General features: G+C 58.5%; 2 protein-coding genes across 8 annotated transcripts in view; one reads left to right on the top strand and one right to left on the bottom strand.

The window, feature by feature from the left end:
* The window catches only part of LTBP3 (latent transforming growth factor beta binding protein 3), a 20,361-nt gene extending 9,104 nt beyond the window's left edge, over window positions 1–11,257 (top strand). For 2 of the 4 annotated variants that reach the window (XM_031933870.1, XM_031933871.1), the window contains exons 12-27: window positions 1,426–1,551; window positions 1,657–1,788; window positions 1,911–2,039; window positions 2,573–2,695; window positions 2,933–3,055; window positions 6,265–6,387; window positions 6,589–6,708; window positions 8,127–8,255; window positions 8,562–8,729; window positions 8,901–8,984; window positions 9,232–9,360; window positions 9,464–9,601; window positions 9,952–10,113; window positions 10,204–10,284; window positions 10,373–10,504; window positions 10,598–11,018. In XM_031933870.1, the coding sequence (XP_031789730.1) occupies window positions 1,426–1,551; window positions 1,657–1,788; window positions 1,911–2,039; window positions 2,573–2,695; window positions 2,933–3,055; window positions 6,265–6,387; window positions 6,589–6,708; window positions 8,127–8,255; window positions 8,562–8,729; window positions 8,901–8,984; window positions 9,232–9,360; window positions 9,464–9,601; window positions 9,952–10,113; window positions 10,204–10,284; window positions 10,373–10,504; window positions 10,598–10,749 (2,051 nt within the window). In that variant the 3' untranslated portion in view covers window positions 10,750–11,018. Of the gene's footprint in view, window positions 1–1,425; window positions 1,552–1,656; window positions 1,789–1,910; window positions 2,040–2,572; window positions 2,696–2,932; window positions 3,056–6,264; window positions 6,388–6,588; window positions 6,709–8,126; window positions 8,256–8,561; window positions 8,730–8,900; window positions 8,985–9,231; window positions 9,361–9,463; window positions 9,602–9,692; window positions 9,834–9,951; window positions 10,114–10,203; window positions 10,285–10,372; window positions 10,505–10,597 lie in introns of all 4 variants that reach the window. The other 2 variants (XM_031933869.1, XM_023186122.2) reach the window with 2 other exon arrangements.
* SCYL1 (SCY1 like pseudokinase 1) lies at window positions 11,109–24,546 on the bottom strand. 4 transcript variants are annotated; one of them, XM_023186127.1, is made up of 18 exons: window positions 24,348–24,546; window positions 23,898–24,038; window positions 23,569–23,691; window positions 23,262–23,488; window positions 22,739–22,829; window positions 22,495–22,650; window positions 18,881–19,039; window positions 17,990–18,097; window positions 16,874–16,987; window positions 14,419–14,574; window positions 13,654–13,842; window positions 13,460–13,535; window positions 13,061–13,225; window positions 12,682–12,824; window positions 11,934–12,002; window positions 11,634–11,812; window positions 11,492–11,546; window positions 11,109–11,374 (listed from the first exon to the last, which is right to left on the bottom strand). In XM_023186127.1, exons 1-18 carry the CDS (start codon window positions 24,456–24,458, stop codon window positions 11,276–11,278), a joined length of 2,361 nt encoding a protein of 786 aa, XP_023041895.1. In that variant the 5' UTR covers window positions 24,459–24,546; the 3' UTR covers window positions 11,109–11,275. The 4 variants fall into 4 exon arrangements, with proteins under 4 accessions (XP_023041895.1, XP_023041893.1, XP_023041894.1 ...); XM_023186125.1 differs by having other exon boundaries at window positions 11,634–11,849; XM_023186126.1 differs by having other exon boundaries at window positions 11,934–12,005.

Genomic DNA, 24,546 nt, shown 5'->3' on the forward strand with positions numbered 1-24,546 from the left:
AAGGAAGGAAGGAAGGAAGGAAGGAAGGAAGGAAGGAAGGAAGGAAGGAAGGAAAAGAAAGGTTAGAACTGCCAGAGAAGTGAGGAAGGAAGGGGCATTCAGCTTGGGAAAAGGATATCACAAGGGAAATTAAGTTCAGGCAAAGGCATGGAAGCATGAAACTGGTGGAGGAGGGAGAACCCACACACAGGCCAGTGTCTCTGAACCAGGGGAAGTCCAGTGCATGGAGCCTTGTCAGGAGGCTTGAGTTTGATGCCAGAGGCTGTGGGCGCTGTCTGCAGGATTTTGAGCATCATAATTGCTAGCTCAGACTGAGCAGTCCCTTTGTGCCAGGTACTGTCTGAAGAGTTTTACGTTCTATATACCATTTAACTTTCTCATACTCTGTGAAGTGAGCATTGTTAGCCTCATTTTCCAGATGAGAAAACTGAGCCTCAGAGAGGTTCAGTAACCTGCCCCAGGTCACACAACTGAGCTGCATTCAAGCCCATGCCTGTGTGGGCTTCAAAACCACAAGGGAACTGCCAAACCCACTGAAACCCTGATCCTCCATGAGCTCCTGGGGTGACAGCTCAGCTGGGAGATGGCTGTTCTTGGGGGAACTGGGAATGTGGACAAGGCCTCTCAAAGGAGGGGCTGTTAAGGAAGCCTAAGGAGAGGTACTCCAGGCAAAGAGAACCACCTGCAAAGCCCACTGGCCAGGTGGGTTTGGGGCATAGCAGAGTTCACTGTCATGGCCCAGGCTGCATGGCAGGGGTGAGGGGGAAGGGGTGTGGGGAATGAAACTGGTGAGCAGTGAGGATCCAAAGGAGGGAGATGTTGGAGGCAGGGAGTCCTGGGCTTGGTGACAAAGAGAGTGAGGGAGGGTTCCTGGATCTGAGTGCCTGTGCGCAACTCTGGCACTAGTTAGGATTCCCAGGAAACCAGCTACTGCTAGTCCTGGGAGGGGGGTAATCAACCCTTCTGGAATAGGGGGTCAGGTCCCTGGGGCAAGGGCTTTTGGAGTCACTTGGCTAGAGGATATTGGTGTGACTGAGGCTATAGAGGTTAAGGTATTGAGGTGACTGGGGAGAAAGGGGTTTTAGTCCCTTGGGTGGGAGTACTGGGACTGCTGAGGGGCCCTGAGGGGATGTGGTTTGGTTTGAGGTGACTGGGGTCAGGGTCTTGGAGTGAACTAGGAATGGAAGTATCACGGCCTGGGTGTGGGGTGATAAGGAAGTCAGGGGCCTGGAGTCCTGGTTTGGAGCTTTCTGGGGTCTTGATACTGGGGTTATCTAACATAGAGGAATAGGACATCCTGGAGTTGGAGTATGGGCATACAGGAACCAGAGAGCATGGTGTGACTAGGGTGTTAAGGTCTGCCCTGGGGATTTGACATAAGGTGAGCGCTCCCTGCTCCGCCCCCTGACCTGGCCATGCCCGCAGAGACTGATGAGTGCCGACTGAACCAGAACATCTGTGGCCACGGAGAGTGCGTCCCGGGCCCCCCAGACTACTCCTGCCACTGCAACCCCGGCTACCGGTCACATCCGCAGCATCGCTACTGCGTGGGTGAGGGCGGGGCAGGCGGCGGGCGTGCAGGTGGGTAGCGGAGGGCGGGTGACCCTAGATAGTGACGCTTCCTTTGACTTTTCTCGGCCTACCGGTTCTTCTCAGATGTGAACGAGTGCGAGGCAGAGCCCTGTGGCCCGGGCAGGGGCATCTGCATGAACACCGGCGGTTCCTACAATTGCCACTGCAACCGCGGCTACCGCCTGCATGTGGGCGCCGGGGGGCGCTCGTGCGTGGGTGAGCGCCGCCAGGGCGGGGGCGGCCCTGGGTGGGACAGGCTGTCCTCCAGACCGCCGTGTAATCCCCACCCCACACCCGCCGTCTCCAACACCGCTTCGTGGCCCCTTCCTCCCGCACAGACCTGAACGAATGCGCCAAGCCCCACCTGTGTGGTGACGGCGGCTTCTGCATCAACTTTCCCGGTCACTACAAGTGCAACTGCTACCCCGGATACCGGCTCAAAGCCTCCCGGCCTCCTGTGTGCGAAGGTGAGGGGACCCCATTCAGATCAAAAAAGGGGCTCCTTAGCTGTCTCCCCACGTGGGGTGGGCCTGGGGGGCCTGCATTCCTTTTTTTTTTTTTTTTTTTTTTGAGACGGAGTCTGTCTCTGTCGCCCAGGCTGGAGTGCAGTGGTAAGATCTTGGCTCACTGCAACCTACGCCTCCCGGGTTCAAGCGATTCTCCTGCCTCAGCCCGCCGAGTATCTGGGATTACGGGCATCTGCCACCACGCCTGGCTAATTTTTGTATTTTTAGTAGAGACGGGGTTTCACCATGTTGGCAAGGCTGGTCTTGGAACTCCTGACCTCAGGTGATCCACCCGCCTCGGCCTCCCAAAATGCTGGGATTTACAGGCGTGAGCCACCGCATCCGGCCTGTATGCTCAGCTCTGGGCCTCTCAGAGGTTGCGGTTCCGGGAGCCTCGTAGATTTGTGTGGGAGGAAGGCCCTGCTGTGGACGCTGGGAGCCGGGCCACCCACGTTGTCCCCAGATGGGTCCTCATCCTTCTCCCTCCCCTGCAGATATCGACGAGTGCCGGGACCCGAGCTCCTGCCCGGATGGCAAATGCGAGAACAAGCCCGGGAGCTTCAAGTGCATCGCCTGTCAACCCGGCTACCGCAGTCAGGGGGGCGGGGCCTGTCGCGGTGAGGGCGGGGCCTGGATGCTAGTGGGTGGGGCTGTCGGATGCCTCCCCCAGTCTGGCTCCGCTGGGGGCGGGGCGGGGCCAGCGGTGGTGAAAGGCGTCTGGGGGCGGGGCCTTCCGAGAGTAGACGCTGCCCGCTCAACCCCGCGTTCCCGGGAGGAAGAGACCCACATCCCCGAGGGGTGCGCGGTCCGCCTTCCGGTGGGGCAGAGTCCGAGGCTAGGTCTTTCCGCCGCAGATGTGAACGAGTGCGCCGAGGGCAGCCCCTGCTCGCCTGGCTGGTGCGAGAACCTCCCGGGCTCCTTCCGCTGCACCTGTGCCCAGGGCTACGCGCCCGCGCCCGACGGCCGCAGTTGCGTGGGTGAGCGCCAGCACCCCAGCCCCGGGCCTCCGCAGCGCTCCACGCGCTGAAGCCAGGGAGCGGGTCACGCTGTCTGTAAACAGTGGGTGGAAGGTAGCTCATTCATCCCCAGGTGACTCTGCTCATTCATTTTCTCAACGAACCTTGCCAAGAAAGGCACCACTAGGGAGGGGCGCGGTGGCTCACGCCTGTAATCCCAGCACTTTGGGAGGCCGAGACGGGGGGATCACGAGGTCAGGAGATCGAGACCATCCTGGCTAACACGGTGAAACCCCGTCTCTACTAAAAATACAAAAAGCCGGGCGTGGTGGCAGGCGCCTGTGGTCCCAGCTACTCGGCAGGCTGAGGCAGGAGAATGGCCTGAACCCAGGAGGCGGAGCTTGCAGTGAGCCGAGATCGCGCCACTGCACTCCATCCTGGGTGAGAGCCAGACTCTGTCTCAAAAAAAAAAAAAAAAAAAAAAAGGCACCACTAGAATTTCCATATAGCAAGAGTCTTAGGGGGCAGAGCTTGAAGCTGCGTTTGCAAAGCATGTTACTTAAATTTGAAGGAAAAAAGATATCAAAGAATGGGGGCAGAGGATAGTAGTCCCCCCTGCACTCATGTTTATTATACACCAAGAGGCTGGGCTGGGGGCTGGGACTCAGAGAAAACTGAAGGAAAGACAGACTGTAGTGTGCAGTGCTGGGCCTGGATGCAGCTGGGCTGCTTCCTGGAGACACAGCCGATTGGGAGGAAGGAGGCCTGGGTCGTCTTGAAGAATCACTAGGAATTAGGCAAGAAAGGAGTAGGAGAGAAACAGCATGCCAGGTACAGGGGCTGGCACTGGCAGATCAGAGGTGAGACAGAGGGTGGGGTGTTGGGGAACTGTAAGGAATGACCCGGGTATGGGGGCTGAGGCCGGCTGGGGAGGGGCAGATCCCCATCCCTTGGAGGGCCCCCTAATTCCTGCCTGGGAGGTTGTGCTTCACTCAGAAGGTGTTCACCTGAAGCATTTTAAGTGCAAGAGTGACAAGATTTGTCATTTGTTTTAGAACGTTCCTGGCTGCTGATTGTGAGGGTAGCTGGAGGTCTGTTGGAGAGACTTATGGCAGAGACAGTGGTGGACAGGATGAGTGGTGGCCTCAGGATGGCCATGAGACGGTGGTATTGGAGAAATGTTAGACCTCCTGGGTTTTTTAACTGGATGTCAAGTGAAAGCGAGGGTGGTAACGACCCCGCCCCGTTTCTGGTTTGGGTGAGTGAGGGGGTGGTGCTGCTCACTGGGAATGGGTCCTCAGAAGTGAGCATATTTGGGAGGGAAAATGCTGAGCTCCACAATGGACAAATTGAGTGGCTCATGCCTCTCAGCAGGAGATGCCAGCATACCCACCTGGAATGATGGACCATGGACCAGGGGAGCTATGGAGCCTTGGGTGGGCCTGCTTAGCCAACCCAAGGTGGGTTGGGTAAGCAGAGCATCTAGCAGAGCCTTGTGGACACTGACAGTTCAGAAGCAGGCTGCGGAAGGAGTTGGAGGAGATGGTGGGGGAGGGATAGTAGGAGCACCTGAGGGGCACCATCTGGGAAGCTGGGGAGGACATATTTCCAGCGAAGGAGGAGGATGAGCCAAGTGCAGTAGAGAGGTTCTTGTAAAATAAGAACTGGTGAGACAACAAGTCTTAGAACAAGACTTAGGGGTCTGCCCCCTAATCCTACATGGAAATTCTAGTGATGCCTTCCTTGGCAAGAAGGTCTTTGGTGGCCTTGGCAGGGTAGCTTTTGGGATATGATGGGGACAGAGGCCCAGGATATGCGGGCAGCAAGTGAGGAAGAACAAGACCTGGGGACTCTTGCTCTTCCTAAGTGGGACTTTGGTATAGGCTGAGGAGGTGATGCCAGGAGAGTGGACCAGGAGACAAGGGCATCAGGGTCAGGAGAGGAGGGAGAAAAGCCAGTGGGCAGCTGGCTGTGGACAGGGGAAGGACATCTCTTGCTGTAACAGGAGCAGGAGGGGAATGGATGTAGATAACGATGTTCAGTGGGTTAAGGGTGATTACCCTTAATTCTCTCAATACACAGTGAAGGGCCTGGGTTGAGTAGGGGACTCAGGAGAACAGTGGCTATTTGGAAATGCCCCAGGGCATGGGGCTGCCTAGGAGCTTTGTGGAAGTCAAAGCTGGAGAGGAGTCAGAGAGGGAGGTGCCAGCCACACGAGGCTCTGCTGGACTGAGGCTGAAGCGTGTGGGTCTGGCCCAGCATGCTCAGCTTGGTGGCTGCTCCAATCCCACCCTACACCCAGGATCCACAGGCCACAGCTCTGACTAGAGACTGGGCATTGCCAGACCAGTGAGGAGGAAGGAGAGGTGTTTATGGATCAGGGACGGGAGGCCTAGGCATGGTGAGCCCTGGGCTCCAGCTGGGAACTGTCAGAGTCTGAGGGTGTCAGGCAAGCTCAGAGGACTGAGAGGGAGGCCACCAGGCCCTGTGAGAGGGAAGGTGGAATTGAGGACTTGAGAACATGGAAAGCAGGCAGCCTCTGAGGGCCCCAGGGTGGAGCAGATCTGAGTGACGAAATCCCCTTGGGATCCTGAGAGTGAGGGGAAGGTCTTGGAAGCCGAGAGATCCAGGAATGTGAGGTCAGAGGCTGAACTGGTTGTCCACGCGGATGTTTGAAACTCCCAGGATGGAGAGGAAAACAGCAGGAGGAGTGAGGAAGGTGGGTGCTGACAGCCACAGGAGGGCTGAGGCTGCAGGAGGCCAGCGGCACCTCAGAGGCAGAGCCGTGGCTTGGAGGGGTCTGGGGTGTGGGCAACAACCGGCTCCACCAAAGAGGCCTCAGGAAAGTGTGTCCCGGGGGAGGGTCAAGTTCCTTTACCTCATGAGCAGGAGAAAGTGGAAAGGCCAGGGATAGGGAGTTTATCCACCTGGGAAAAAGGGAGCCATGGCAGGTGAGGGAAGGATGGGAGCAGCAGTGAAAGCAGCTGGGGCAGGGAGAGAGGCTGGGGGAGGCTGGGGAGGCTCTTTAGCATCAGACCTGGCCTAGGGACCCTGGCAGTACCGGCCTGGTCACCAGGGCACCATGTGCCACCCAGAAGCAGGGTGAGACCTGTGCTTCGGAGTGCTGCTGGCCTCAGCTCTGGTGCTCCAGGTCATATGTAGAAGTGAGAAGTGTAGTAGAAACCCAAGACCTCCCAGTCTGGTCCTCTGACACCCCCTGTGCCCTGCAGATGTGGACGAATGTGAGGCTGGGGACGTGTGTGACAATGGCATCTGCACCAACACGCCAGGATCCTTCCAGTGTCAGTGCCTCTCTGGCTACCATCTGTCCAGGGACCGGAGCCACTGCGAGGGTGAGGGATCTTAGAGCTGGGGTGCTGACCTGTGCCTCCCTACCCCAGGAGCCCCACCCCCCAGGGTCCAGTCCTAATCCAGATCTCAGCTGGGGCATGGAGGCGTGGGATTGACCCAGGGCTCCGGGGGAAATCTCTGGCTGCCTCAGGCCAGGGGTGGTGACAGCCTCTGAGAGTCTCCACCCCTTCCATCCCCTATAGACATTGATGAGTGTGACTTCCCTGCGGCCTGCATTGGGGGTGACTGCATCAATACCAATGGCTCCTACAGATGTCTTTGCCCCCAGGGGCATCGGCTAGTGGGTGGAAGGAAATGCCAAGGTATGGGGGACTGGCTAAGAGTTCCTGAGGGATGTGACAGGGAGCAGTAATTCCCTAGATACACTGTGGCCTTTCTCTATTCCTTCCTTCCTTCCTTCCCTCCTTCCTTCCTCCTTCCTTCCTTCCTTCCCTCCTTCCTTCCCTCCTTCCCTCCCTCCCTCTTTTCTTTTCTTCCTTCCTTCCTTCCATCCATCCTTCCACTCACCCACCCATCCATCTGCCCAGCCTTCCAGTCTTTCACCTAGAATAACAATGATCACAGTAAACATGACAGTTAGTGCTATTGTTGTGCTTACTATGTGCCAGGCACTCTGTTAAGCTCTTTACAGATATTAATGTATTGGTCTTCCCCATCAACTCACCCATACATGCATTCATCCAACAAAAGTTTAGGCTGAGTGCAGTGGCTCAGGCTGGGGGTAGTGGCTCACGCCTGTAATCCCAGCACTTTGGGAGGCTGAGGTGGGCGGATCATGAGGTTAGGAGTTCGAGACCAGCCTGACCAATATGGTGAAACCCTGTCTCTACTAAAAATACAGAAATTAGCCAGGCGTGATGGCGCGCGCCTGTAGTCCCAGCTACTCGGGAGGCTGAGGCAGAAGAATCGCTTGAACACGGGAGGTGGAGGTTGCAGTGAGCCGAGATCGCGCCACTGCACTCCAGCCTGAGCAACAGAGTGAGATTCCATCTCAAAAAAAAAAAAAAAGTTTATTGAGCACCTACTATTTTCCAGGTTCTGTGCTTTGTACTAGGTAATCAGCAATCACCCAGGGCTCCCAGCTAGGGGAGGCCGACATGTAAACTGATTCTGATAGTTCAGGGTCCTGGGTGTCAAGAAAGGTATGGACTAATGATTAATTGCAATGGGGAGGTGAACGCTGAACTGGACTGAACTGGACCAAAACGTAAGTAGGAGTTCCCTAGGCACGGGAAAGGCAAGGCATGAGAAAGGCAACGCACGAGAAGTCATTCCAGGACCAAAGAGCAGTAATTGCAAAGCACAGAGATCTGGAAGGAGCTAGTTACATTTACAGAGGAGGGGATGGTGCCCTGAGCACAGAGTTGGGGAGTGGAGGGTGGTCTAGAGTAAGGCGTGATGAGACCTAAAGGTATCCGAAGCTCAATTCGAAAGGCCTCAAATGCCAAACTGAGTTTAGTGGCATTTGAGGCCTTTCCATTTGGGCTTCCGATACCTTTAGGTCTTGTAAGGTTAGTGGGAGCCGCTGAAGGTGTTACGAAGGACAGCGGTGAATGTCCACATGCACATTCAGACACATGCACAGGCTCAGCAGACTTCCTGCTGTACATACTTTGAAACCAAAGTGGAAATTCAGGTTCTGAACTTGCGTGAGGCCCCTGAGGTGCAGCCCCAGGGAAAGAGGGGCTGGGTTTCCATCTGCGCTACTCTTGCCCCCTAGACATAGATGAGTGCACCCAGGACCCAGGCCTGTGCCTTCCCCACGGGGCCTGCAAGAACCTTCAGGGCTCCTATGTGTGTGTCTGCGATGAGGGCTTCACTCCCACCCAGGACCAGCACGGCTGTGAGGGTGAGTATCCTCCTAGCGCCTCCCTTGGACTGGACAACTCCCCTGAGCTGCAGCTGGGGTTCAGAGATGTGTCCTGGCCTCATCCTCCTGAATTTGGGGAACCGGAAGAAATCCCTTTTGGCTGGGGGAGTCTGGTGGGGCCAGACCATGAAGGGCCCAGAACACCATGTTGAGAACAGAGCCAGCTCTCAGGAGGAGACTGAGGGGAGCCAGGGAAGGTGGGGGGGAAAGAGCTGTGGTGGGTGGGCAGGGTGGAAAGGGCCAAGGGGATCTGTGCAGGACCCTGAGCTGCCCTCCACCCCTCAGAGGTGGAGCAGCCCCACCACAAGAAGGAGTGCTACCTGAACTTTGATGACACAGTGTTCTGCGACAGCGTATTGGCCACCAACGTCACCCAGCAGGAGTGCTGCTGCTCGCTGGGGGCTGGCTGGGGCGACCACTGCGAAATCTACCCCTGCCCAGTCTACAGCTCAGGTCAGGAGCGGGGCAGGCCCCTTCCCAGATCTTCAGTTTCTTCGTCTGGAAGCCAAATGTGGGAAATGGCGCCCCCTGGCAGTTGGGAAATAGGCGGCGGGCTGCAGCCCTAAACCCACGCGCGCGCTCAGTCCTGCCCCTTCCCTCCCCACGGCCGCCCTGCCCCCGCAGCCGAGTTCCACAGCCTCTGCCCAGACGGAAAGGGCTACACCCAGGACAACAACATCGTCAACTACGGCATCCCAGCCCACCGTGGTAAGCGCCCCGCCGCTCCGCCTGCCCCGCGCCCGCTCACCCCGGGCTGGGATCGCCCGGATCCCGCCGGGGCTCGCTGGGTCAGCTGCCCGCGCCCGGGTAAGCCCCACCTTCCTCACCGGCCCCGCCCCTCTGGTAGGCCCCAACCCCACCCCCGCGGGGATGGCTTCGCTCCAGTGGTGAGCCCAGCCTACGCCTCCCGGCCGCGGCTGCGGGACCGGAGTGGCCACTGTTTGCCACCCCTCAGACATCGACGAGTGCATGTTGTTCGGGGCGGAGATTTGCAAGGAGGGCAAGTGCGTGAACACACAGCCTGGCTACGAGTGCTACTGCAAGCAGGGCTTCTACTACGACGGGAACCTGCTGGAATGCGTGGGTGAGCTCAGCCCCCTGGCGGCCGTGGGGAAGCGGCAGGGAGACACGCGCCACCCCGCCCATCCCGGGCCTGCCCCTACCACCCACGCTTTTCCTCCCTGCAGACGTGGACGAGTGCCTGGACGAGTCCAACTGCCGGAACGGAGTGTGTGAGAACACGCGCGGCGGCTACCGCTGCGCCTGCACGCCCCCGGCCGAGTACAGTCCCGCGCAGCGCCAGTGCCTGAGCCCGGAAGAGATGGGTGAGGCCCGGGCCGGGGAGTGGGGTACGCGGGAGGGGCGGGGCCCGGGCCGAGCTGTGACGGCTCCCACCCACCCCCTCGCTGTTCGTAGACGTGGACGAGTGTCAGGACCCGGCAGCCTGCCGCCCTGGCCGCTGCGTCAACCTGCCGGGCTCCTACCGCTGCGAGTGTCGCCCGCCCTGGGTGCCCGGGCCCTCCGGCCGCGATTGCCAGCTCCCCGAGAGCCCGGCCGGTGAGGGCGAGGGTCGGCCAGGGCCTTGTCCGTCATGTGGCTCCCGCGCTGGTGGGGTGGGGCGGAGGCGGGCGGTCCCTGCCTTGGGCCCCTCCCTGATGCCAGGTGCTGTCCACAGAGCGTGCCCCGGAGCGGCGCGACGTGTGCTGGAGTCAGCGCGGAGAGGATGGCATGTGCGCGGGCCCCCAGGCCGGGCCTGCCCTTACCTTCGACGACTGCTGCTGCCGCCAGGGCCGCGGCTGGGGCGCCCAGTGCCGCCCGTGCCCGCCGCGCGGAGCGGGTAAGGCAGTCGGGGAGGAGTTGGCCAGGAGCGAGGATTGGGGCCAGGGCCTGGGGACCTGGCGTCACTGACCAGCCCTGCTCCTCCCAGGGTCCCAGTGCCCGACATCGCAGAGCGAGAGCAATTCCTTCTGGGACACGAGCCCCCTGCTGCTGGGGAAGGCCCCGAGAGGTGAGTGCTGCCGGGACGGGCCGTGGCGGTGTTGGTAGCCTTTGGCCAGGGGTTAGTGTTGAAGGCCGTATTGTCCTGGGCCACGCAGATGAGGACAGTTCAGAGGAGGATTCGGACGAGTGTCGCTGCGTGAGTGGCCGCTGTGTGCCGCGGCCAGGCGGCGCTGTGTGCGAGTGTCCCGGCGGCTTCCAGCTCGACGCCTCCCGCGCCCGCTGCGTGGGTGAGCGGGGCTTTGGGGTGGGGCAAGGGAGGGGTCGGTGGTGAGGAGCCGCCTGGAGGCTCAGCGAAGCTGCACCTGTCGCCCCACCTACAGACATTGACGAGTGCCGAGAGCTGAACCAGCGTGGTCTGCTGTGCAAGAGCGAGCGCTGCGTGAACACCAGCGGCTCCTTCCGCTGCGTCTGCAAAGCCGGTTTCGCGCGCAGCCGCCCGCACGGGGCCTGCGTTCCCCAGCGCCGCCGCTGACACCGCCCTCGGCGCAGTCCTCGGTGATCACTGAGGGGTTTCTGCGAGCTCAGCCTCACTTCTGCCCCGACTTGGGGCTCGGACCCAGGGACCTTGGGGCCCGCAGACCCCCCCTGCGCCTTGAGACCCGTGGCACCCCTACCGGCCCCACCCGGTTGGCGGGCGGTTGTAAAGTACCCGGCGGACGCTGTCTGCCTTACTCCCAGAGGGTGTTTCCTAGAAACTGATAAATCAGATCGTGCCTCTTTACCCTTGGCTTTCGAAGCAAATTGATCTTCACATGTGACGTGGGCGCGGGCTGCACAGCGCGGCGCCAGACCCCAGCCACCTCCCAGGGACTAGACTGGTCCCGGCACAGGGGGTGTGAAATAGAATTTATTGTGGCTCTGATTATGTACACGTGAGATGGCCTGGCCGGGCCGGCCGGGTTCACATGGTTTGTACAATAAATACATCTGTGGGGCGGGCTCTCCGCGGCCGGGAAGCGCCACCGCCACGGTTCAGTCCAGCTTCCGGGCTCCCAGCTTCATGGGGCCCTTGGCCGCCTTCCTCTCGGCCCGTTTGGCTTCCATCTCCCGCCGCCGCTCCTCGCGCTTCTTCCGGGCCAGCTCAGCCTTGGCCTGCCCTGGGGTTAGGAAGGGGAGCCCCGTTCTCAGCTCTCCAGCCAGTGCCTGCCTGGGGCCCGTATGGGCGGCCTGGTCGGGGAGCTCTAGTCTTCAGCCCGCCCAGGGGAAGCACTTACGACTCTCTGTCTCCAGGCCCTCCCAGTTGTCCTCACCCCACGAGTCCCTCCTCGGCTGTAAAGAAAAGTGTGGGCTGCAGTGGGGCCCACTTCGGGCTGAGGCCCACCATCTCTACCCTCTCCCCAGACCCATGCTGGGTACCTGAGTGCTGGGACGTGCAGACAGGGTAGCGAAGGGGTCACCCTTGTCGCTGGACTCTGGGCCACCCCAGTTATACTCGCTGGCCAGCCGCGTACCCTCGAGAGGTGGCTCCTGGGAGCTTGGCTCCTGCCAGCCCTGTTCCCAGGAGCCCTCAGCTTCCCAGCTGCTCCAGTCGGACTCTGGGGATTTGGAGGATTTGTGGTCGGAGTTGCTGACCTGTAGAATAGCGGGAAGGGGAAGTAGCCCTGGGCCCAGGGAGGAAAGGGCCCCATACACACACACCCACCTGACCCAGCTCACCTGACTAGCATGGCTCACTTGGCCCCCAGTGCTCCAGTCATCCTGCTGGGCCAGCACGGACTCGGCCTCCTGCTGCAGTGTGGAAAGGGACCACTGACTCCCACCCCATGCTAAAGGGCAAGTGAGCCAGCCCCAGCACGGTCCGAGCCACGGGCCCCACCACTGTCTTTTGCCTTCCTCCTCATTTGCTCCTCAGGCTCTGTTTCCCATATATTAAATGGACGCTGACCCTGGCCTGCCTTCAACCCTCTTTGAGGCTGGGGAATGAGATCTAGATGCCTCTTCCAACAGCCTTGGGGGCCAGAAAATGCTGCTCTCAGTCAGATGGGGAAATTGGGCCCCCAGCTCTGCCCCATTCTGAGGGCAGCCCCAGTCCTCCCTCAGCCCATCCTGAACCCACCCCCAAGCAGAACTGCTCTGGTTCTAGACCTAGGAGTGGCCTCTCCTTGCTGACCCCCAGGGCTGGGTGGGCACTGGAGGAGGGGAAGAGGGATGGTGTGGTGGAGAGTAAGGAAGTCCAGGGAATGCCCCAGGCACCATCTGCCCAGCCTGCTCCCTGGGGCCACGGGTTGAGTGGGTCCTGCTGCTGGCTCTGGTCTACAATGGCCACTCCACGAAGCCTATGTGCCAGGGATGCTATGCAGATGAGGACAGGCCAACTCCAGCCAGGTCCCACAGAAGCTCCCTGAATGGCAGCCTGTGACTTTGAGCTGGGGTCCCCTGGGGAGGCTCCCTCAGCCCCACACACCTCCAGGCTGCCCCAGTCTTCGTCGTCCCATCTGTCAGCAGCGCTGCCGTCCTCTGCTGTGTCCTTGTCCTCTTCCTGCGTCTCCCAGTGGCCTGAGGTTGTAGGGGTGGCAGGAACAGGGGTGGGAGCCGGGGCAGGAACTCCTGGGGAGCAGAGGCTCACTGAGCTTTCAGGGGAGTCTTGGGACAGGGCAGAGGCTGCTAGGGGAAGGGGGCTACTGGGGAGAAGGGGTGCCAAGGAAGCCCACAGGGTGACTAGAGCCTACCCCAGCCCCTATATTCCCCTCACCATCCCCGGGGGAGTCAGACAGTAACAGTTCCTGGGTGCCTGCGGCTCCCAGCCCTCTCAGCCACTGATGCAGCCAGGCCAGGACGCTCACCTTCAGGTGTGGGTCTTTGGGGAAGGTTGGTCTCTGTGGGGGCAGTGGTGGGGTGCACACGGATCAGCTTGGAGGTGAGCGAGGAGACCCCAGTCACGGCCCAGCCTGCCCAGCTGGCTGCGGCTCCTCCCATGCCAGGGCTGGAGGCTGCATGGACATCCTTCTCTGGGCAGTGGCATGAGAGAGAGGTGGGTATGGGCACGTCAGGCACCCATGGGTGACAGGACAGCAGGAATTGACAGTGCCCTGTAGCCACCCCTCCCTTCCCATCTGTGAAGGGGGAGCTGAGTCAAGTCTGCTCACAAGGGCCTTTCAGAAACTCCAGTGCGGGTGGGACACAAACAGGTCACAGTCAAGGACATGGCAGGGAAAGAAGGAACACGAGTGTAGGCCACTTACCCACTTCCTCCAGCTGGGTTGGGTCCTCCGACACAGACTCCAGTTTGGACAGGAAGCTCCGAATGGCCTTGAAGGCCTGTGGGGTAACAAGGGGCAGAGCTGGGGCCTCTGGGGTCCCCAAAAACCTACCAGGCCAGCTAGGGCCTGACATCCCCTAGAGCCCCAGCCCAAGGCCAGGCCCAGCTGTGCCTCACCTGGTCCCGCACAGATTTCTCAGGATCTACAGTGAGACCGCAGAGCACAGGCAGGATCTTGTGGGCACAGTCGTTCATTGAGTAGAGATTGTGGGTGGCAGCAAAGCCCAGGACACCCGCAACCCGGGACGGTGCAAACGGGTCCTTAGTGGCTCGGCTGAAGGCGGAGGTAAGGACCCTGTGTCTGGTCTATGATGGGGCAGGAAAGAGGGCTCCTGAGTAGAGGGTCAGTGTTGGGGCCCAGAACCACCAGCCCTTACTTCCCAGAACGGGGCCACACGTAGGCCCCCAGAATGTGAAACATGTAAATGAATCACTTAAATGGGGAGAGTTTACCTAAAACCCTGGACCTGGGCTTCTCTTCCCAAATCACTGGGCTCCACACTGCCTCAGGGCATGGGACCACAACAGCAGCTGTCCCCAGGGCTCGGACACACAGGCTCCCTTCCTCCCTGCCCAGCTGACTGTTCATTCCTGTTAACTGTCTGGGCACAGCAAGCATATGAACTTACAAAGCCTGGCTGAGAGGATGCACACAGGCCGTGAGGCCAAGCAGGCCTGGATTCAGATCCCAGATCCACCCCTCCTGGCTGTGTGACCTCGGCCAATTCACTCCACCTCTGGGAACTCAGATATGGGACCAACAGCGTTCAGGGCCTGGGTCTCTGGGAGAATGAAGGCCCACACACACAGGACTCCTGGCCCTGGAGGAGGCCGTGGTCCTGCGGCAGGGACCAGGCTCCAGCAGTTGTGCAGGACACTCACGCTGGCACTGAGGTAGGAGCCGATTTTGCCCAGGCAGACCGTGGTGTTGCAGCGGATGGGACCCTGTTCATCCTTGGCCTGTAGCCGTGCAAAGTGCTTCATCAGCTCCACATTGAGGTTGGCCTCGTTCAGCTTCGGGGCCAGAAGTAGCATGGACTGTGGGGCAGAAATGAGCATGGGAACTGTGGGCTGTGGCGGGCAAAGGGCCTTGTGCAGGAACAGCCTCCTGGCAGCCCTCATCCCAGAGCACACCCATCAAAGCCTGCAAGGCCACCTCCCAGCCTGGGCCTGGCCCTGGCCCTGTCCAGCATGTTGAGGAAAGGGACCCCATTTCTGTCCCCCTTTACGGCAAAACCTCCAAAGTCTGTCTGCACTCCTGTCTCCTATTTCCCCTGCTCTGCTCTCCTGATGGCACTCCACCTAGACTCATACAAACAGCCCCGCACTCTGCCAAACTGGCTCAGGGTGGGGTCACTGATGCCCTCCATGGTACTAATTTCTTTTTTTTTTTTGAGACGGAGTCTCGCTCTGTCGTCCGGGCTGGAGTGCAGTGGACAGATCTCAGCTCACTCCAAGCTCCGCCTCCCGGGTTTACGCCATTCTCCAGCCTCAGCCTCCCGAGTAGCTGTGACTACAGGCGCCCGCCACCTCGCCCGGCTACTTTTTTTTTGTATTTTTTAGTAGAGACAGTGTTTCACCATGTTAGCCAGGATGGTCTCGATCTCCTGACCTCGTGATCCGCCCGCCTAGGCGTCCCAAAGTGCTGGGATTACAGGCTTGAGCCACCGGGCCTGGCCATGGTACTAATTTCAATGGCCAGTTCTCCATCCTCACCAAACTTGACCCTCAGCAGTTCTGAGAGTTCTGACACCCCTGAGTTTTCCCTCCCTGAAACTCTGGTCTCTGGTCTTCCAGGACACCAGACCCTCCTGGTTCTCCTGACCTGGCTGGCTGCTCCTTTGGCTGAGATTCTAACATTCACACGCTCAGAGCCAATCTTGAGGTCTCTTTTACATTTAACGCTCTTGCCCTAGGTGATCTCAGCCATTTCATGGCTTTAAATGCCTTCTTGTGAGCTGACAACCCCCAGGCACATACGCCTCGCCCAGACTTCCCTAAATTGCACACATGCATAACTAGTGGCCAACTTGACATCTCCATCCAGCTGCCTAACAGAAACAGCCAAGATGGGGCCCAACCTGCTTGCGTCATCTTCTCAGTAAATAGCAACTCCTAACCTTCCAGTTGTCCAGGCCACAAGCCTCAGAGCCACCCTCGTCTCCATATCTTTTTTGTTTTTGAGATGGAGTCTCACTCTGTCACCCAGGCTGGAGTGCAGTGGTGTGATCTATTCACTGCAACCTCCGCCTCCTGGGTTCCAGCAATTCTCCTGCCTCAGTCCTCTGAGTGGCTGGGATTACAGGCGCCCACCACCAATGCCCAGCTAATTTTTTGTATTTTTATTTTATTTTATTTTTTGGAGACAGAGTCTTGCTCTGTGGCCCAGGCTAGAGTGCGGTGGTGCGATCTCGGCTCACTGCAAGCTTCGTCTCCCGGGTTCACACCATTCTCCTGCCTCAGCCTCCTGAGTAGCTGGGACTACAGGCGTGCATCAACAAATGCAGCTAACTTTTGTATCTTTTTTAGAGATGGGGTTTGGCCACGATGACCAGGCTGGTCTCAAACTCCTGGGCTCAAGCGATCCTCCCACCCTGGCCTCCCAAAGTGCTGGGATCACAGGCATGCGCCACTGCGCCCAGCCCCTGACCATTGTTTTTAAAACCACAAACTTTTCTCCCCACGCTTTCCAACAATACATATTTTCTTTTCTTTTTTTTGAAATGGAGTTTCGCTCTTGTTGCTCAGGCTGGAGTGCAATGGCATGATCTCGGCTCACTGCAACCTCTGCCTCCCAGGTTCAATTAAGTCTCCTGCCTCAGCTTCCCGAGTAGCTGGGATCACAGGCATGTGCCACCATGCCCAGTTGGTTTTGTATTTTTTAGTAGAGACAGGGTTTCACCATGTTGGTCAGGCTGGTCTTGAACTCCTGACCTCCAGTGATCCACTCGCCTCAGCCTCCCAAAGTGCAGGGATTACAGGCATAAGCCACCGCGCCTGGCCAACAATACACGTTTTCTAATTCTGCTATATTGTCTGGCAAGCCCACTCTCTGTGCCCTGGAAAGGAAGCTCCATGAGTGCAGGGGGCTGGGCACCTCATGCACGCTGCCTCCCAGCATGGGGCTTGGGCCAGGAACAGGCAGGTGCTCATTGTCTGCTGAATGGAGGACCCGCCCCGCCACCAGCTGCTGAGCTGCACCCATAGCATGAACCCACACAGCAAGGACAGTGCCTCCTTGGACCCATGGGCCAAAGCCAAGGCCTCTGTGTCTAGGGTGAGCCCCTCCAAGCCTTGGCAAACCAGGGGTAGCCACTCTGGGCCTGGTCACACCCACCTTGACCGTCTGCTCCCGGATGGCAGGGTTGGTGTCCAGAAAGCCATGTACGACGTGGGGGAAGATCTGGGTGTTGACCGTTGGCTCATCAAGGTACTGGATGAACTGCTCCATCTGTGGCCCAAGTTGGGATGTGTCAACATGGTCAGCCCCTCCCACTCTATCCCCACAGCCATGGAACTACTCCTGGCTTAGCTTTTCCACCCAGCAGGCACTGGCCAGCCAGGTCAACCGCCTGAGCCCCTACCCACGTGTTTGGCTTCAGGCCCAGGTGGAGTGAGGAGAGGCCAGGAGGGCGCTAGGAAAGCCTCGCTCATAGTCTGGCTCATCTGGTCACCCTCTCAGAGCCTCTTCTATTTTTTTTTTTTTTTCTAAGATGGAGTCTCGCTCTGTCGCCAAGGCTGGAGTGCAGTGGCACGATCTCGGCTCACTGCAACCTCTGCCTCCCAGGTTCAGGCGATTCTACTGCCTCAGCCTCCCGAGCAGTTGGGATTACAGGCACCCACCACCATCCCTGGCTAATTTTTGTATTTTTAGTAGAGACAGGGTTTCACCATGTTGGCTAGGCTGGTCTTGAACTCCTGACCTCAGGTGATCTGCCCACCTTGGCCTCCCAAAGTGCTGGGATTACAGGCATGAGCTACCATGCCCAGCCTGAGCTTCTTCTATAAACGAGGGTATCACCCCTGCCCTGTTCCTCCCCGCCTGCCCACAGTGCCATGAGGAGGACTGGTGGGTTTGGTGGTTGCAGAGGGAATGGCACTGGGAACCACTGGTACTTCCTAGACCCCATCCATCCTGTCTGATGCTCCCAGCTGCCCTGGGGTTGGCAGGAGAGAGACTGTATCCCCACTCTAGAGGGCTAGAGTGATTGAGCCAGGAGAGGAGGGGGCATTAGAGTGCTGCAGCCTGGGCAGCTGGCCATTCCCAAAGCTGCCAAGGAGCCCTGTATGTGGTCAACTTCCTGAGAGCCTGGCCTCAGGGGTTCCCTCACTTCTGCATATGTTCAGGGGTGGGATTTCTGGGGTCCCTGTGCAGCCAGGGCAGGTGACTCCCCAGCAGCCAGGGTAGGGTCTGGGTGGGGTGGACCACCGCGGAGTCTGGTAGAGGCTTCACCTGCTGCAGGAGGCGGATGCGCATGGCCCGGTCAGTGGACGAGAACATCTTGACCACCACAGGGATGATCTTCTGCTGATACTCCTCCGCGCTCAGGAACTTGCCCACCTGAAAGGGCAGAAAGAAGGATTCAGCCACTCACAGGAATGGGCTGATTTTGCTGGGCTCATCTACATTCCTGGGGCTGAGATCCCAGGATGGGAATGAAGTGATGGCAGAGTGGAGGCAGGCATTTCCTCAGCAGCTCCTCCGCCCATATTCCATCTCGGCCCTGCCCTTAACCTTTCTGGGCCAAGGCCTCTTTCAGGAGGCTGACGAAAGCTCTGGGCCACTCCCTACAAGGAGGTACCTTTATGCCATATGCAGACATTCTGCCTGCAGTTTCTGGGGGTTCTCAGCTATACAGGACTTGCTTGTTGTCTTCTCCCCTCCTGGCAAGACTTTCAGGTGAAAGGGTTCTCCCCAAGGTGAGGAGGGCAGGGACTGGCCGGTGCCCATAAAAAGGTGGGCTGGGGTCTGAGGAAGGGGTGGAAGATCCAGCCCCAGAAGTCAGGTGAGCTGAGTGCTGAGCAGTCAGGAGGGAGATGGCAAAGTGGGGTGGTGAGTAGGTCATCCCCTGGGTGCTGGGAACCAGGGTGCACAGGTCAGACCCAGGGAAATGGAGAAGGGCTGAGGGTTGTGAAACCAGAAGTTTGTGGGAAAAGGATTTTAGGGGCAGAGTCTCTCCTCCCCAGGGGACAGCTGGTCAGGTGCCTGTTTATAGACACTGGCAGGAAGCTCCTGCACATATGGGCTTGGGTCTGCCCTAACCAGGTTGCCCTACCCCAGGGCCTTCTCTTTGGCAGTTCCTGTGCACCTAGCCAGCCTTCTGGGTCCCACAGCTCCACTCACCTTGAAGAGGGGCGTGAGGACAACGGCCCCAGCATTGCCGAACTCGAAGGCAGTCAGCAGCTGGGGCAGCACCTTGTGCCGACAGAAATCCTCAGGGAACGCATCCAGGCTCTTGCTCAGCTCCTGGAAGAACTTTTGCTTCTCGGCTGGCTCTTTGATCTGGGGGAGTGAGGATGGGACCCGGGGAAGAGATCAGCCTGGCTGTAGTCCAAACCCAGGCATGGGTGAGGATAAGGAGAACTGATGCTTATGGGCTCCGGAGCCCAGCTGCCTGGGTTCAAAGCCCAACTGTACCGCTTACCTGCCGTGTAAAATGGGATAACAGCTCTACTATCTACGGGATTGTTCTGAGGATTCAACCAGAAAATGCACAGAAAAGCTGCAGCACAGGCCTGGCACACAGCAGATGCTCAGTCCATTAGGGACTGTTGCTGTCATTGCGGCCACCTGACCTGTTGCTGGGAGAGCAGCCACTAGGGGCATCAGAGGCATCACTAGGGGCATCAGGCCCTTTATCAATGTGGCCTCTACTGCTCCCTACCTAGGATGTGAGCACAGAGGAGAAAACTGAAGATCAAAGAGGTGAAGGGGTTTACTTGGTTCCCCTGCCCTGGCTGGGTTGGGCATGAAGTTCCTGGTAGGCCATGGGAAGGCAGGGATTAGGTACACTTTACCCCCAGACCTCATCCTCCCACTGAGCCAAAATGGACCAGGCTGTCAGCTCAATGGTCTACCTTTAGTCCTTCTAACCTCCCTTTGAGGCCATGATACCCTCAACTCATATTTCCTGAGCACAGATTATGTGCTAAAACCTTTACACAGATTACCTCAGTTCTCTTCACAACTTTACGAGGTAGGTGCTAATGTAATCCACATTTTACCAACAAGGAAGTTGAGGCACAGAGAGGGCAAGGAGCTTGTCCAAAGTCACACAGCTAAGAAGCAGTCAGAGGAGGGTCTGACTCAGTGGTTTGTGCTGTACACTTCAAAAGATGCTGTCACTCCCCCCATTCACAAAGGGGGAGATAGAGGGTCAAGGTCAGCAGCCAAGAGTGGCCAGTATTGTGTTCCAAAGTCCCGGTGCTGTACCGCCATCCCCACAACCACGGCTTAGCCTGGGAGAGGCGACCTCTGGCTTGGGACAAGAAGGACCTGGATGGCCCTCAAGTAGCTCAGACCAGCGTGGGAGGCAGGCTTGGTGCTCTGATCACATGACTCAGCGGGGCCAAGGCCCAGAGAGGCTAAATCACATCCAAGGCCATACATCGAGAGTCACAGCTGGGTTCTCTCCACCACGCCACCCAGCAATGGGAAGAAGGGCCCCTGGGCACTCCTCTTTCATGTTCTCTGGGAGGCTCCCGAAACCCCATTTCCTATGAGGCACATTTCAAGGAGAAGGGCAGCTCGGCAGAGCCAGCCGTATGAGGAGAACTCCACATAACAAAGTTCCTGCTGCCCCGACACTGCCCAGGAGGCAACAGGGCCTCAGCGTTTCCAGCAGCTTCTCCTTCCAGGTTCCCACCCTCCAAAGGCCCTCCCCGCTCCGCAGCATCTGAGTCAAGATTCCATGGCATCTGCTGGGTCAGGGTCTGTGGAGTGCCTGCCACTCTCCTGCCTTGCTCCTGATTCTGATTCTCAGCTCCCGCCGTTTTCCTCACACACGGCTGGGTCCAGGCATTGCATAGAGCAGAGCCTCCCTCCCTCCTCCCTACAGCAACCCTGCGGGCCAGTGCACCTGGATGCTCCTCACTATATACATGCGGAAACCAAGGTTCAGAGGCAAAGCAGAGAGCTCCCTCCTCAGCATCTCTCCGTGTGCTGTCACCTCTGCCTGGAACTCCTCCTCCAGGTACCATCCCTCTGGCTCCCACCATCATGTCCTTCAGGCCCCAGCTCAAATGTCACTTCAGAGAGCCCATCCCTGAACACCCACTCCAGTACTTTCTTTCCTGCACTGGTTTTTTTCTTTCTTTCTTTATTTTTTTTTGCAGTGGCACAATCTCAGCCCACCGCAACCTCCTGCCTCACAGGTTCAAGTGATTCTCCCGCCTCAGCCTCCCGAGTAGCTGGGATTACAGGTATGCGCCACCACACTGGGCTAATTTTTTGTATTTTTAGTAGAGACGGGGTTTCTCCATGTTGGTCAGGCTGGTCTCGAACCCCTGACCTCAAATAATCCGCCTGCCCTGACCTCCCAAAGTGCTGGGATTACAGGTGTGAGCCACCACACTGGTTGGTTTTCTTATTTATGGTGGTTTTTTTTTTTTTTTTTTTTTTTTGAGACAGAGAGAGATTCGCTCTTGTTGCCCAGGCTAGAATACAATGGCGTGATCTTGGCTCAGTGCAACCTCCACCTCCCAGGTTCAAGCGATTTTCCTGCCCCAGCCTTCCTGAGTAGCTGGGATTACAGGCATGTGCCACCATGCCCAGCTAATTTTTGTACTTTTAGTAGAGATGGGGTTTTTCCATGTTGGTCAGCTGGTATCAAACTCCTGACCTCAGGTGATCCACCCGCCTCAACCTCCCAAAGCGCTGAGATTACAGGCGTGAGCCACCACGCCCAGCTCTTATTTATGGTTTTTATGTCTTCTGTCTCTCCCCCAGCACGAGTTCCCGAGGGTGGGGATCTGGTCTGTTTACTTTTTGCTAGATCCTTGAGGGCAGGGATCTAGGGCTGCCTCACTTCCTCCACACTGAGCTGGAGCTGCCCACCCCCTTGCAGCCAGCACAGGGTGTTACACCCGTGGGGACCAGAGCCAGAATGTGCATGTGGAGTGACTGGAGTAACCAGAGCTGGCCCTAAATGCCTGCTGGGCGCAGAACAGTACACCATGCACTGTCAATTCTGACTCCTCACTGGGTCCCTCTGAAGTAGGTACAGGTTGAGTCTCCCTCGTCCAAAATATTTGGGACCAGAAGTGTTTCAGATTTCAGATGTTTTTGGATTTTGGAATATGTGCATTATACCAATTCAATGTATATATACATACACATTTTTTTTTTTGAGACGGAGTCTCACACTGTCGCCCGGGCTGGAGTGCAGTGGCGTGATCTCGGCTCAGTGCAACCTTCGTCTCCTGGGTTCAAGTGATTCTCCTGCCTCAGCCTCCTGAGTAGCTGGGATTACAGGCGCCAGCCCAGCTGATGTTTTGTATTTTTAGTAGACATGGGGTTTCTCCACGTTGGTCAGGCTGGTCTTGAATTTCCGACCTCAGGTGATCCACCCGCCTCAGCCTCCCAAAGAGCAGGGATTACAGGCGTGAGCCACTGCGCCCAGCCCAAATTCAACATTTGTAATCCAAAAAATGCAAAATGCTCCAATGGGCATTTCCTTGGATTGTAATGTTGGTGGTCAAAAAGTTTCCAGTTTTGGAGTACTTAGATCATGCATTTTCGGATTAGGGATGCTCAACCTGTACTATTATTGGGACTGAACTTCAGCCAGGCAAAGTCACAGAGTGAGTATGAGCTGGAGCCTGGGTTAGAACCCGGATTGGCCTAACTCCACAGTCCATGCTTGTCTCCTGAGGGTCAATTGTGAGATACCCTGAAAAACAGGGTGGAGGCAGAATGGAAAAGGTAGGGTCGAAGCCCAGGGTGAGTTGGGGGCTCACCTGAATCTCCTCCAGGAAGAGGTTGGTCTCTACAAAGCGGTTGCTCATGAAGCCACCAGGTGCCCGGCAGTTCTGCAGGAAGCGGGCCGGGTTGGGACGCACCTTGGGGTTCGCTCCCACCAGCTCACAGTAATGGGGTACTAGTGATTTGGGGATCTGTAGGGGAGGGGTCAGTGTCAGGGCAGGGGTAGCCAGCTGGCAGAGGGGCCGAGGCAGGGCAAACAGCCAGGGGCAAGAAACTTACCTTCCCAGGGTTGCGTAGGGCTGCTGCCCGAGGTAGGGGCCCATTGAAGACTTCCCAGATGAGGCAGCCCAAGCGCCACATGTCTGCTGACCTGTGGCAGTGACCCAGAGCTCTTAGGGCCCCACCAACCTCCTGCACAGGCCTCCAGCCTGCCTTGGGCACCAGGCACCCACGGCATGCCAGGGCCTGGCAATGTCCCTCAGCTGAGCCATCAGTGCCAAGAGGCAGGTTTCATTAGCCTCACTTAACAGATAAAAAAAACCGAGGCTCAGATAAGTAAGCACATCTGCCCAGGTCACAGAGTTTTCAAGTTCAGAATCACCCAACCCCGAAGGCTGCGTCCATCCTGCCCTACCACCCTGAGGACCCTGGGGGCAGAGGAGTGTCCCTCACTCCTGTGACACTGATTCCCTCCCCAGCCAGGCAGCAGGGAACAGGGGAGTACCAACTAGTCTAAGAGTCCTGAGGCTGCAGGGGCCTCCAGGACAGGGCAGCTTGGGGCGCACTGCCCCTAGTCACCCACCACTTTTCTCTGACCACTCTGCCACTGCTGTCAGCCAACTCCGGGGGGTCATACTGCTCAAGCTCAGGGATCCCCTTGCGGGGAGGTCCCCCACCGTTGCCCTGGGCTGAATACATGTAGTCCAGGCCCCCAAGCTTCCACTCGCCAGCTCGGTCCACGAACACGGCGGCCATGCAGACATTGTTGTGGATGAGGCTGCAGTCGTTGACCAGGAAGCTGAGGGCTTTCTGGGGGCAGAAGGAGCCATCACGCCCCAGTACCTGCAACCCCCCATCCCTGCTGTCATCACCACTGCCCCCCACCTCACCACGATCTGGTGTAGCCCCCAGGAGATCTCCAGCTCCTTCAGGCCACCAGCCTCCACTCTCGCCTTGAGGTATATTCCCAACGGAGTCACAGCCTCTGTCACGACGTGGAGACATTTTTCTGTCTGGGGAAGGGGACACAGGATTATCAAGGGCGGAGAGGCAGAGAGGAAGGAGAGATAAGCGACTTGAAGTGGGGAGAGATGGGGAAGAGGAAACCAAATCTGGGGGTGCTGGGGCACACCGGGTGGAAACAGGGCAGGAAGGGAGACAGGAGTGGGTACCCAGGAGATAGTGAGAGGCAGAGACAGGCAGGCAAGGCAGCGCGTACCTCCAGGCCATCGATGTAAGCCAGGATGTTGGGATGCCGTAGAGTTTTGAGGCGCTTGAAAGCAGCTTTGGCCACCTGGGTCTGCTCTTCCGCGCCAGGCTTCACATCATAGACGAAGATGGACACGGGGCAGCCTGTGGCCTGGGAGAGGGCAGCGGGGCCAGAGATGGTCCCAGAGCTGTTGTGTTGCCGGAAGACAAGGGCCGGCAGCCAGGTCTCTCCCCAGGTCAGCCTTAGGTACACTTCGCCGGGCCCACGTGACCCCGACCCTGTCCGCCTGTCGGTCCCTCGGTCCCTCCGCCCGCCACGTAGGCACTGCCCGCCCCCTCCCCGGCCCGCTACCCCGAAGCTCCACCGCCACGTCAGGCCGGGCGCGACGCGGCGGGGCCGGCGGCGTGGACTAGGCAAGGCCCAGGTCGGCCGCGGCCTACGGAGCTCGGTCGCACTCACCTTCTTGCGCCCGCGGTGCAGGGCCCAGGGCCCGGGCGGGCCGCCCTCTAGGGGCTCCGGGATGAGCTCGAACGGAAAGTCCCGGACCGGGTCCCGAGCAAAGAACCACATCGTACCCACCGCCGCCGCGGGCTCGAGCGCCTTAGCTCCGGGTCCTCCGGCCGCCCGAGCCGGGGCTGGGCGGAGAGGGGGCGGGGCC

Source organism: Piliocolobus tephrosceles, chromosome 13 (genome assembly GCF_002776525.5).
Source record: "Piliocolobus tephrosceles isolate RC106 chromosome 13, ASM277652v3, whole genome shotgun sequence".
NCBI classification, from domain to species: domain Eukaryota; kingdom Metazoa; phylum Chordata; class Mammalia; order Primates; family Cercopithecidae; genus Piliocolobus; species Piliocolobus tephrosceles.

Excerpts from the sequence above, each read along its gene's own strand:
- SCYL1 (XM_023186124.3), bottom strand. The coding sequence starts at position 24,458 with ATGTGGTTCTTTGCTCGGGACCCGGTCCGGGACTTTCCGTTCGAGCTC. Across the intron at positions 24,039-24,347 it reads TGCACCGCGGGCGCAAGAAG|GCCACAGGCTGCCCCGTGTC; the intron begins GTGAGTGCGACC and ends GCCCTCTCCCAG. Across the intron at positions 13,226-13,459 it reads AACCCAGCTGGAGGAAGTGG|AGAAGGATGTCCATGCAGCC; the intron begins GTAAGTGGCCTA and ends GCCACTGCCCAG.